Source organism: Oratosquilla oratoria, chromosome 29 (assembly GCF_046742065.1).
Source record: "Oratosquilla oratoria isolate Oo_2021 chromosome 29, ASM4674206v1, whole genome shotgun sequence".
Classification (NCBI taxonomy): Eukaryota; Metazoa; Arthropoda; class Malacostraca; order Stomatopoda; family Squillidae; genus Oratosquilla; species Oratosquilla oratoria.
In genome coordinates this window covers 22,525,130-22,538,804 of record NC_134805.1, presented here as the reverse complement: position 1 = coordinate 22,538,804, position 13,675 = coordinate 22,525,130, and the positions used below count along the sequence as shown (strand labels likewise).

The 13,675-nt window shown below is 45.5% G+C and overlaps 2 protein-coding genes across 2 annotated transcripts in view; one reads left to right on the top strand and one right to left on the bottom strand.

Annotated features, from left to right (window-relative positions):
* LOC143040893 (uncharacterized) overlaps positions 1–13,675 on the top strand; it is a 259,576-nt gene that overhangs the window by 233,632 nt on the left and 12,269 nt on the right. The gene's annotated exons all lie outside the window — the stretch shown is intronic.
* LOC143040892 (uncharacterized) overlaps positions 10,255–13,675 on the bottom strand; it is a 94,397-nt gene continuing 90,976 nt past the window's right edge. The window contains exon 3 of the mRNA XM_076212338.1: positions 10,255–11,747. Within this exon, the coding sequence (XP_076068453.1) occupies positions 11,533–11,747 (215 nt within the window). The 3' untranslated portion in view covers positions 10,255–11,532. The remainder of the gene's footprint in view (positions 11,748–13,675) is intronic.

Genomic DNA, 13,675 nt, shown 5'->3' with positions numbered 1-13,675 from the left:
TTCAACACGTACGTGTGCGTATGTGATTCACCTTGGTCTTTGGGTCACGTGTTGGACTCGTGATCGACAGCTATTTCCCTCCCGGAAGAGAGCTCAGAGCTCGCATGACCGATCTATGGGTAATGCTATGACCTTGCACGCACACACACACACCCAACTCCCCGCCCACGAGAGTTGGAGTAACGACTCGAAGCGCAGCGATACTGAAATGATTTCAGCCCTGGGTAGAATTCGAACCAGGTACCGCCGGCACCCCCTTACTGACAGTCTGAAACTCTACCAACCGCGCCACCGAGTCGTTCGTGTGTGTGCGTGTGTATTAGTCACGGTATATCATGTATGACGTGGATGTTTACCAAGTGAGTAACATGACTGTCAGGGCACCTGTCCGGGAATCAAGTGTTTGGCATCACATTTCCTGTTTGTGAAGGACCTCTGCACGCTAAAGCGATCGACAAGGGTGTTACGTAACACTGATGCTCTTCTGAGTGGCACACGCGTTCACAGGTACTTGTTTACTATTGTTCATAAATATCGTTCTCGTCATTATTATCAGGGCAGTTGGCGGATGCAGGGATGACCCGTCGTCCACGAGGAGCTGAGATGGGAAAGGGTGGTGGAGGGGAGTGAAATAGGTGGAAACGAATACACGCCTTTGACTTAGTTACCTTCCTTATAAGGGGGAAAAGCACTTGGCATATGGACGTAGGTAATCATTATTGCTATACATATAAAATATAGTGTGTGTATTTACCTAGTTGTATTTACCTAGTTGTATTTTACGGGAAGGGGAGCTATGCTCGTGGGGTCCCGTCTTCATATCTCATTTTATCTAAACTATTTTTAAATTCATGTATTGTTTTTGCACACACCACTTTCTCATCTAACTTGTTCCAACTGTCTATTGCTCTGTGAGGAAAGCTGTTCTTTTTAAAATCTCTTCTATAGCTGTCTTTTTTTATTTTCTTTCCGTGTCCTCTTGTATTTCTGTCATCCCATTTTATCAGATTTTCTCTATCAGTAATTTCTATGCCTTTCATGATTCTGTAAATAGCTATCAAATCTCCTCTCTCTCTTCTTTGCTCTAGTGTCTGTAGTTTAAGTTTTTGTAGTCTCTCTTCATATGATAGTTTTGAGAGTGTTGGTGCCAGTTTTGTAATTGCTCTTTGTATTCTTTCAAGTTTTTTTATACATTTTTTTGTACTTGGTGACCATATCGTTGCTGCATATTCCAATCTTGGTCTTATCAGGGTGATTAGGATTTTCCTCACCATTTCTTCATCCAGGTATGTAAATGCCACTTTGATTGTTCTTATTAAATTATAAGTTTCTCCAAAAATCTTATTTATATGTTTCTCAGGTGACATATTATTCATAACAATGACTCCCAGGTCCTTCTCATTTTCTACTTTTTTTATTCCTTCTTCTCCCAAATTATATGATCCTGTTATTCTGTTTTTGCTTTTTCCAAATTCCATTATACTACACTTTTTTGTATTGAACTCCATCTCCCACTTCCTACTCCATTCTTGTACTTTATTTAGATCTCTCTGTAGTGATTCACAATCTTCTTCAGTTTTCACTCTTTTCAGTAATTTTGCATCATCTGCAAAGAAGCTCATATAGCTTTCAATTCCTTCATCCATATCATTAATATATATAGCAAACATTATTGGGGCCAGAACTGTTCCCTGCGGGACACCGCTTATTACTTCATTCCATTTTGAGTGCTGATCTCTTATCACTACTCTCATTTTTCTTTCTTGCAAAAAGTCTTCCATCCAATTTAGCAATTTACCTTGTATTCCTCCTTCATATTCTAATTTCTTAAGCAACTTCTTATGTGGTACTTTGTCAAAAGCTTTTTTTAGGTCTAGAAATGCACAATCAGCCCATCCATCTCTTTCTTGTATTATATCTATTAGCCTTGAATAGAAACATATTAAATTGGTGACGCATGATCGTCCTTGTCTGAATCCAAATTGCCTTGGATTTAGTACGTTGTTTTTTTCCAAGTATTTTATCCATCTACTTTTGATAATTCTTTCACATATTTTTGCTATTGTACTTGTTAGAGAGACTGGTCTATAGTTGGTAGGTTCTTCTTTATTTCCTCCTTTATATATAGGTACTATATTTGCTTTTTTCCAATCTTCTGGAACTTTTCCTTCTTTTAAGGAACTGCTTATTATGCTATGTATTTTGTCTGCCAGTTCATTCCTGCATTCTTTCAGAATCCAGTTTGCTATTTCATCTGGCCCATGCGATTTTCTGACATCAAAATTACCCAAGTGTGTCAATATTTCATTCTTTGTTACTTCTATTTCTTCCATAGGGGGGACTTTTTCCTTCCACTCAATCTCTTCAGGTTGTATATTTTCCCTTGTAAACACTGATTTAAAATGTTTGTTCATAATTTCTGCCATTTCCATTTCCTCAGTGTATTCAACTCCTTGTCTTAATTTCTCTAAGTCTTGTTTGTTTTTCAGTTTATTGTTTACAAATCTGTAGAATAGTTTTGGTTGATCTTTACACTTTTCTATAACATCTTTTTCATATTTTCTTTTTTCCTCTCTGCACTTTTGTACATATTCATTTCTATAACCAGTATATATTTTCCATTTTTCAGGTCTTCTGTCTTTTTTCCATCTGTTCCAGGCTTTGTCTCTTTTGTCCTTTAACTCCCTACAACTTTTGTTGTACCAGCATTTTACATATTCTTTTTCTTGTTTTTGTCTTGGGACATACTTTTCCACTCCTTTTTTGTAAATTTTTGTCAAAATATTCCATTTCTCTTCCACTGATGTTTCTTCTTTGTATATTTCTTCCCAGTTTTCTTGTTGGAAGAATTCTCTTATTTTATCAAAGTTTGTTTTTTCATACATCATTCTTCCTTTTCTATATTGTTCATTTCTTTTCATATATTTTTCTTCATTAAGTTCCAGTTCAATCAATATGTGGTCACTTTTACCTATTGGTGTTTTATATTCAATCTTGTCCACTATTCTAGGTTCAGATGTAATTATTAAGTCTAGCCTCGATGGTTCTTCTTCATTTCTATACCTAGTGTTCTCTTGTATCCATTGTGTCATTGAATGGTCAGTAATCATCTCAAGTAGAGCATTTCCCCATGAGTCATCACCACTCTTTACTGTCATTTCTTCCCAGCAGATTTCTTTGCAATTAAAGTCGCCCATCATAACTATTCTTCCTCCGTCTTCCATTATTTTAGTTAATGCTATCTTTGTGTCCTCTAACATACTTTTATGTTCACTCTCCTCCCATGAGGCTGTTTTCGGAGGCACATAATTGATCACAAATTTTCTGCTCTTCTTATCTCGGTCTTCCACTTCTATCATAATCATCTCTACTGTATTCTTTCCATATATGACACCTTTCACGTTTATATCCTTCTTAGTCAGGAACATAACTCCACCCCCTTGTTTTTTCTCTCTGTTTCTAATCCAATAATTGTATGTATCATGTCCTACACTGTTGGGTGGTAGTGGGCCTTTTAATTTTGTTTCTACAATTCCCATTATGTCCGGTTCTTTTTCTTTCAAATAATCATTCAGTTCATTCAATCCTGTTATCAATCCATCTATATTTGTGTAAGACACTCTTAGTTTTCTGCCACTTCCATTGTATTCTCTGTTTCCCTTATGTTTTTCTTTAGTATGTCGAACTGCTTTATTTTCATGTTCACTACTCTCCAATAGAATCTCTCTTTCTCTGACTCCGTTCTTTCCTCGTTTTTTGCCTTAGCTTCAATTCTTTTCTGCTTTTCTGCCTCTCTTTCCTCCTTATTCATTTCTCTTTTTATCCATACCTTTTTATATTGATCATTTGTTGCTAGTTTCCCTGTCTTGGATAGAATTTTCTCTGCTGTTGTTTGTGACCTGAATTTAATCTTAATTGGTCTGGTCTTATCTGTACTATATTTTCCGAGTCTGAATTTTTCCTCAATTTCCTTTATAATTTCTGGTTCATCTTCCTGGACTAATTTTAATAAACTGCTTACTCTTTCATTTTCCTCCTTGATTCTTGCGGTTCTATCTGGGTTATGTTTCTCTTCCATTCCTAATATAATTATACATTTCTTTTTGTCAGCTAATTCTCTTACTATATTCTCCTTCTGTCTCATCACTTTAATAACTGAGTCTTCATTATGTTCTTTCAATTGCTGTTTGACTATGTCAGTGAATGAAACCTTATTCCCTTCTTGAGTTATTCTCCAATTTTTAGCTTCTGTAGCTATTTTCTCACTGTTTTCATTACTATTCTTCTTCAATTTCTCATTCTCCTCCTTTACATTTCCTAACTGTCTTTTTAGGTCCTCTATTTCTTCAGTTAAGTTTCTGTTAGCCTTCTCTAGTTGTTCCAACCTTTCAATTCTTTGGAAAATGGAGTCTACGTTACCTAACTTACGCTCCAAGTCCTCGATCACCTTATCAACTCTCCTCTAGTCTTATCAGTCGGGGGGGGGGGGGTTGTGTCCCCCCCACCCTCTTTAAATCCCTGGAACATATTCTCGTCACTTTCTTCTGTATTGCTCCTCTCTATACTTCTAATCTTTACATTTTTATTAGACATTTGATTCTCGCTAAGTCTTTTGTTTACCTTCCGCTTGTCTGGCTGGGCAAAGTCTACTCCCTCCTCATTTCCTTCCATTTCCCTCAGTAATCCCTCCCCTTTTCCTCTTTCCCTACGTTCCCACTACTCCACGAGCAATTTCCCCCCCACCCTGCAAAAACACTAGGCACTTCTCTTTGCGTTGGGATCCACAGACTTCACTTTTCTTCAGAACGTCTTCTAAGCCGTCCATTCGTTGAAGTGTGTGTGTGTGTGTGTGCGCCTCCAGCATGTGTGCATATGTTTATGTTTTGTTTCAGTGAGAAAACGTGTTTCTGCATATTCAATTGTGTGTCACTACACATACGGTAGACTTCTCCATCTCACGTGATATCGTGTACATTCGATGATACCAGATTGCTCAACAACAAGAAAGTTCGCCTCCCCAGCCTCGTCTTATCAACCGGGGCAGAAATGGCCGGAATGTGGGTTTACCCCATGTCGCAGTGCTGGACTCTGAGCGTGTCATCACGTTGAACTGATAATAAGACCCTGTTTACACTAGCGGTTTGAACCGCGAGGAAACCGCGGCGGTACCGCATTGTCCAGGAGAAACTGTATGCTTGTGTGTGGACGCCTTCATTGACTTGCATTGTTATTGAACCGCCGCGGTTCAAACCCCGGCGGCTGAAACTAGTGTGAACAGGGCTTTATTCCTCCCCGGAGTCTAACACTAACAGTCCGCGTCCCCACTGTAACAACCAACGGTCCTCTGACTCTCCCATTTCCTGGGATGAAACTCTGGAATTTAGCCAGAGTTGTACTGGACACTATCCTCTTCCTGGCTGGCTTGTAGTAAGAAGGGAGCAGTCGCCGGTTGTCAGCTTCACTGCGTGGAACGGTGGAGGAAATGCAGTTGAAATTAACACGAACATTGGCCCTGGTTTGGAGACAGAGGGTCATCCCTGCACCTCCTGATGGAGACTAGAGGTGTTGACAGGTGTTGAGGTTGGGTGGCAAGGAGATTTTCCTCTTGGACGACCACCAGCAGGTATCCCTCAAGGGTCCTCGTAGTATTGAAACCGTATGAGGGTTTTGTGTGTATGTATGTATGCATGCATGTATGTGTGCGTGTCGTGTGTGCGCGCGTTGTGTGTGTGCGCGTTGCTTGCATGTGCGCATGTGTGTGTGTGTGTGTGTGTGTGTGTGTGTGTGTGTGTGTGTGTGTGTGTGTGTGTGTGTCCCCGCACACACATAATATTAATTACATACGTGCACAAGATATCGCGACAAGGGAGCATGTCAGCACATGGGCCCCTCTTGCCCGGAGGCGGCGCCAAATGACGACACACCGGAAAGTTCCCATCGACGCCGAAATGTGGCACAGTTGGCGTCAAAAGCGCCGCCCCTCCGTTATTAAGGTTCCTGACTCTCACCGCCAGTGCCAAAGGGTCGCACGCTGCCACCGTCTTATCGCTCCTGGCGCGAGACTCCCCCCCACCCACCCACCCACCCCTGACGGAGTGGGAACGGTAGTGGCACCTGACAAGGAATACACACCCCCACGTCGTGGCTGGATACGGTGATTCATTTGTTTTCAATCTTCCCGCTGTGGCGTGCTCGGTGATGGTCCTGCCTCGTGACTGTTAAGGGCTCTACGATCCAATTCATACTCGTTTACAATGAAACACTTTATACGTCTTTTTCTGGTCGACGGAGGGGGGATTTTATCCAAGTGAAATGCCACTGACGATTTGAAGTGCTCGGGATAAACAGGTGTATTCTGTCACCAGATGATTTTGTTCACCTGAAGGAAGATCCTTCACTGCCTAAAATGTACCTTTCTGGAATACCAATCCTCTTAGCTGTTCCTGTCGCCAGGTGATTTTATTTAAGGGACGGAAATCCCCTCGGCCCACTTCCCCCCCTTTATCACTACCCAAAGTCCTGACTTGGCAACACATACTCTAGCCGCGTCAGACGATTTTAATCACCGCTCTGTCGGAAACAAACTGCCGATGCAGACTTGATAAGATTAAGGTTATTGCAAGCCCAACACGCTGGACGTCTCCAGCTGCAAGATCTCAAGCTTGTGCAGCTGCCTTTGCACCAGCTGCTGATGTCAGCAGTGCATATCTTGGACTTCAGCCTTCAGGGTGACTGAAACGATTGGGATGTTTACAAGTCGAAATTGCCAAGGTCAGGAGTTCACACCCAGGGCTGTGTTGGCCCGAGTTCGGTTCCCCCATAAGATAGTCTGCACATTCATTATGCAGAAGATATTTATTGCTGAACTCACTGGTTAGCAGAACTGATTCGCTTACCAACGAATGTAGTTAGAGCAAAGTTTCCCAATTTTTCCGACCATAGCACCCCCTGTTGTCATGTCTAAGCAGTCCAGCACCCCTATCTTGTTATTAGAAGGATAAAAGAAAGTGAAGTGTACTGCTTGATGATTCATTTGATTCCTTAAAACTGAAACAAATTGACAATATTTTTTGTAGAAGAAATGAGAACACCATAGAAAAAAAAATAGGACGGAAAAAGTCAAATATGCACATCTAGGTAATCAGTGATACACACATAATGTGATTTTTGTGTGCATCACTTCCCAGCAACCTCTATAATTGATTTCAGCACCCCAGGTTGGGAAACGCTGAGTTAGAGTAATAATTGTTTAAAAGCGTACTCTCGCTCACTTTGAGTAGACCTCTAGCTGCCCAGCTATGTGTACTATGTGTGTGTGTGTGTGTGTGTGTGTGTGTGTGTGCGCGCGCGCGCGCGATTCACCACTGTCTTGGATCAACTGTTAAACTTGTGACCGACAGCTATTACCCTCCCGGATGAAAGCTTAGAGGTGATGTATAGACCGTACACGCGTGTACACACACACACAACTCCTTGCCCACCAGACTTGGGGTGCCGGCTTGCAGTGTAGCGATGATTTTTTTCTTTAAGCCCAGGGCGGAACTTGAACTCTGATCACTGAACCAGCGGTCGAGAACGATACCACTGCAGCGTGGAGCCTTGTTTGTGTGTGCGGGTGACACCGCCTTCGGCACTGCCGCTTCCTCAAATCCGCCGCAAAGTTAAATTAATCCCAGTTGTTGAAGAGCCTATCTGCCGCTGCTTAGCTCCGACGACAAAGGCGAGGCGCCGCCATAGGGCAAGTGACGGGGGGAGAGGGAGGGGGGGGGTTAGGCCTTCGGCAGCTGCGAGGTGATAACGCCCAAGTGGGTCCTCAGCGGAGTCCCGAAAGGCTGCTACTTGGTCCCTTCTTTTCCTGGTACTCCCCTTCCTCCCTCTCCCTCTCCCTCTCTCTCTTCCTCTTCATTTCCTGCACACACCCCACTTCCCTCTTTCTCTCTCCCTTTCTCTGCACCTAACTTGTGGAACACAGATATTGCTGGTATTCACGACAGATGACTCGCGTGTCCACATATTAGGTGTTCCTTAAGTTCTGTATATGTACAATCACGAGGAATTTTTTTTTATCCACCAGGACATTTTCATGACACAAAATTCAAACTCTTTGTATAACAACATTGGTTTTTATTAATTCAGTAAAATGACTAACGCTAAATATTACAAGAAAATATATCACGTACTTGATTTAAAAAAAATCCTATTCATGTTGTGAGGACTGTAGCGTGGGTAAAAAATGTTGCTCATGACTTTACATTGTGTGTGTGTGTGTGTGTACACGTACATTTACATACTTTATCCATTTTCAATGACCACAATCTTTGTCTACCCATTCACTACATCCGCTATAAATGGTTTTTATTCTCGCTTAAGCCAGGCAACAACAACAACAACAAGTGCTACCCACGGCGACAAAGTCCGTGAGACTCGAACGTGGCCCACTTTGGCTCTCCCGATAGTGCACGTGGGGTGCCACACCTGAAGGAAACAAGACACCTGGGCACCCGAAACCCAGAGCTCACCTTGAAACAAAAAACGAACAAATCTCCAACTTCTTTTGTGTGACCATTGGTAACCGCATACTGCGCTAAGCGACGGACTGTGGCCCTTGTAGGAGGTGGAGGGAGGGAGGGAGGGGGGAGGGGGCCATGTAGGCCTATAACATTACCGCATTGGCACACGAGAAAATTTTGTATCGAAACCTTGGCAGATTTTGGCTCCCACACTTAAAAATGTTGCCCAACCCTGAGATAGGCAGCAAGAAGACGAGGCAGGTGAGAATACATAGGAAACTGTCGGACGTTTATAGTACGAATGCGATCTCTGAACCGAACCAAGGCACCTAGAGGACACGCAGGGTTGCAGAACAACGTGTGGTAGGACACGATGGAAAATCCTCAACCTCGGAGGACGCACTAGGTGTGTTGAGAGGAAGAATTAGTGTTGGGATCACTAGTGTTAGGAGAGTCCTGGGTGGGCAGCCATGGCAAGTAACCTCTTTTTGTATGAAAGTCTGTCGAAATAAACTCCAAATGTGAGGACGGAGTAGCCTTTATTAACACGACATTTCGCTTGTTACCACAAAACTTCTTTCTATAAGCAAGTACGGTCTCATACCGCACGGTCTTAAAAAAACAAACAAAAAAAACTCTCCTCACCTAACCCTCCCTCCCTCCCTCCCCTTTCACCTCGAAACTGGACTTCCTGAAACGTCTCAACCCTTGGGGCTGAAGTTCACTCCCCCTTCCCTCCCTTCCTCCCTCTTCACCCCTGTAGTCGTCATACGTTTGAGGTTGTTATCATTCATGTTTACTCATCCTGATCCACCCGTTCTTATCCTCAAATTCCTCGTCCCAATCCCTTCACTCCTGTACATATCCTCCCCCTACTCTTCCCATCTTCTCCTCCTATTAATTTTCATTCTTCTCTCTGCCCTCATCTCCTCATTTTCTCCTTCCTTATAATTACCACCTCCATTCTCGTCCCTCACTTCCTCTTCTTCCCTCCTCCTCGTCAACAAACAGCTGTCTCCCCTTCCTCCTCCTCCTTCGCCCTCCCTCCCTCTCTCCCTCACTCTCCACCCCCCCCCCCCACTATCGCGCCTCCGTCCCACCAACATCTCCCAGGCGAATGTGTGCCCTTCTCCACCCGAGCTCGTTATCTCTCCAACATCTCTTATCTCCGTGGACGCGAACAACACCCCCTAGCGAAAGCCTCTAGTGACCTGCTCGCTGGGCAGAGGAGGCAAAGGTGCGATAGGGTAGGGTTGGGGAAAGGTAAGGACAGGGTGGGGTAAGGTACGAGATGGATGTCAAGAACGTGGACCTAATGGCGCGTGCATGGGGCTTAACCAAACTTGAGGCATTTTTTTCTGTATTTCATATTTCCACCTTACCCTACTACCCTTACCCCTACCCCCAACCCTATCTTACCCTATCCCATCACTACCTCATCCTACCCTACCTAACACTACATTATCCCTACCTTACCTTACACTAGTGTAGGGTAAGGTTAGGTAAAGCTACGGTAAGGTAGGGAAACTCAAGGTGGTGAAAGGTTGGGTAAAGAAAGGCAAGGTAGGGTACACCACCTTTCCTTGCCTTTCCTACTTTCCCTACCTGTCAAAGTAGGGTAGGGAAAGGCAAGGTGGTTTACCCTACCTTACCTATCCCACCTTGCAAGACGGGGTAAGGTAGGGTAAGGAAAGACAAGGTGGGGTACACCACCTTCCCTTTCCTATCATTCCCCACTTTGCAACAGGGGCGTAAGGTAGGTAAGGAAAGGCAATGTAGGGAAAGGGAAGGTGGGGGCACACCGCCTTGCCTTTCCTATCCAACCTTGAGAGAAGGGGTAAGGTATAGAAAGGGAAGGCTAGGTGGGGTAGGTAAGGCAAGGTGGGGCACACCACCTTGCCTTTCCTACCCATCCATTCCCCACCTTGAGAGACGTGGAAAGGTAGGAAAGGCAAGGTGGTGAAAGGTAGGGGAGGGAAAGGCAAGGTGGGGTACACCACCTTGCCTTTCCTACCCAACCATTCCCCATCTTGCAAGACGTGGTAAGGCAAGGTAGGGAAAGATAAGGCAAGTTGGGGTAGCGTAGGGAAAGGAAAGGCTATGTGGGGTACACTACCTTGCCTTTCCCTCCCCTACCTTAACCCAACTTGCCTTTGATACCATTTCCCACCTTGCAAAATGGGGTAAGGTTGGGTTAGGAAAGGGAAGGCAAGGTGGAAAAGGTAGGGTAAAGAAAGGCAAGGTGGGGTACACCGCCTTGCTTTTCCCTCCCCTACCTTTCCCCACCTTACCCTTTCCTAGCCAACCATTCCCCACGTTGAGAGACGGGGTAAAGTAGGGTATGGAAAGGGAAGGTGGGTACACCACCTTGCCTTTCTTACCCAACCATTCCTCACCTTGCATGCCGGGGTAAGGTAGGTTAGGGAAAAACTGTTTTACCCTACCATGCCCTTCCTTTACCTACTTTGCGTTTCCCTACCTTACCCCGTTTTATAAGGTGGGGAAAGGCAAAGTAGGGTACAACACCTTGAGTTTCGTAACCTACGTCACCCTACCTCGCTTTTTCTCTCTCTTACCCCGTCTTCCAAGGCGAGGTAGGGTAGGGTAAACCACGTTGCCTTTCCGTAACCTGCCTCACCCTACCTTGCTTTTCCCTATCTTACCCAACTTGCCTTTCTCTACCTTACCCCGTCTTGCAAGGTAGGGTAATACACCTTACTTCACCCCATCGATATTTTACCCCTCTGTATCTTACCCGAAAGTACCCCTAATGCGGTAAGGTAAATTAAAGGGAAGGTAAGGCATGGTAAGGAAGGGGAAACTGGGGTGGATAAGGGGCTGGGTCATGGGTTTACTTGCTATCGGATGGGCGGGCGAGTGGGAAAGGGGACAGGGAAGAGGCGTGGGAAGGTGGAAACCCGGTCCCCCCCCCCCGGACCCTGAAGTCCTCTTCTACATGACGTAAACACAAGTAACCTAAGTACTTGGCGACGGGTCGTTGCGGAGGCTGAGGACAGTGTACTTAGTGGTTTGGCTGACCACGACCCAAGTGGATCTGGGCCTTCTGCGGTGGCAGACCCCTGGAGAGTCTTCGGGAGAAGCTTCGGGTCCCGAAGGCCCTCTGGAGGTACCAGAAGCCTTCTTGGGGTCCCGAAGACTTTCTTCGGATACCGGAAAGCCTCTTCTCGTGGCACAGGAGAATCGTGGCCCCGAAAACTTTCCTCTGGTTCCGGAGACCTTTGGGTGAATGCAAGACATGTTGACTTATTAATGAGCATTATTAAGATCATGTAATTATGTAAACTTGTTTATAAGAGCATAAATGCATTTATAACCATTATAAATTCAGTGTGTGTGTGTGTGTGTACACGTCAGTATGTACGAGTGAGCACGCAAACAGTGACCATTCCTATATCCACTCCCAAACATTCCTTAAATCTGACTCACCTTATCACCATCTCCCCCACCACCAGCATCACCACCTCTTCCAAGATACGCCACGCCTACCACCATTTCCACAACTCTGACCACCGTGAGTCCACACACACCACTACAACGTCATCATCTATGTCAGTGACGTCATCTATATGACGTCAATTGACGTTACTGACAAACATCCCAGATTCAATTCCTCTAGCGAACACTACAACTACCCCAACAGTGCCACGGACAACGACTTCTACACCAGCTAAACTATAACTACAACGACGTCCTCAGCAGTAACTTTTATGACGGAATCGATGTACAGTGACCGTCCGAGGCTTGGAATCGAACCTATGAACGAGATCAACTCTACGGCCATCACTCGTTCACCTCTCTCCCGTCCTCCTCCACCATCACGTTGTTGCATCTACATCATCCACTTCATCCACCACAGCCGTAATCCACTAAAATCCACTTATTCCAGGCGGATTACCATCGCGCATGCGTGTCGGTTCAGCGGCCGGGCATGGGGGTCACCCACTGCTGACCCCTTCAACACGGCGACGCCCCGTCTTGATTATCATGTTCTGGCCGAAGACAGGCGAATCTCGCACATGTTCGACTTCAGTCCTGAAAGGTTGGGTCTCGACCGCTGGCAAACCCCTTCAGGACAGAGACCGCCCCCTCCCATAAAATCGCTCATTCTTAACCAGAATAACACCCGTAAAGTGCGCCACCATGGTGGTGCTACATCCACCCAGGCCGGGCAAAACACTAAATCCACCTCAGGAATCCACGGCAGAAATCCACTCGAGCTCGCTTTGAGGGCAACGTCCTGACGCGAAGGTCTCCCCGGGTATTGTCTCCACCAGACCATTGCCCAAACGTCCTCCGGTACCGGGTGGCCGAGTGGACGGGGGCGCGGGCGTCTGGAGGCCAAGGAACGAGAGGGATGGATGGTGGTTAGAGTCCCGCCGAGTCAACGCGTGACGGCAGTAAGGACATACGGTCGTAAATGCCCGAGCTCCGACAGACAACGGCTGGAGAGAGGGAGAGACACAAGAACACCACAGGGCAGACACGAGGTCCCTTCAGAGAGAAGATAGATAGATAGACAGACAGACGGGCAGAGACAACCAAAAATGTTGTGGTGTTGGTGAAGTTTGTCCCCCATCTGCCTGAATCATGTTTGCACACACGTCACCTCCTGCGATGTGTGTGTGTGTGTGTGTGTGTGTGTTCACCTCGGATCTGCTGCAGTCTCTGTCGAGACAGCCAGACACCACCCTACGGCAGTGAGCTCAGAGCTCATTATTTGCCGATCTCTGGGTAGGTCTGAGACCACTCGTGTGTGAGTGAGTGTGTGTGTGTGTGTGTGTGTGTGTGTGTGTGTGTGTGAGAGAGAGAGAGAGAGAGGGAGGGGGGGGAGAGAGTAGGTAGAATGGACGACAGAGGGAGACAAGAGAGAAACAATCAGACAACCACTCACGGTTGAATGACTGCAGGCAGGGCAAAGGATGGGGACCAGGAAGGGGTTTTGGGGAAGAAAGGGAGGGAGGGGGATTGATTAGTATGATGAGGGGGGCGGAGATGAGAGTAGGGGGAAAGGGAGAGATGAGGGGGTGCGTAGGATATAAGATCCATCTCTATAGACCCCAACTCATGAATAAACATCGACGGAGATTAGCCAGAATGGAAGCTATAAACGCCATTCCCTCTTCACGAATTAGAAGAAAAAATAC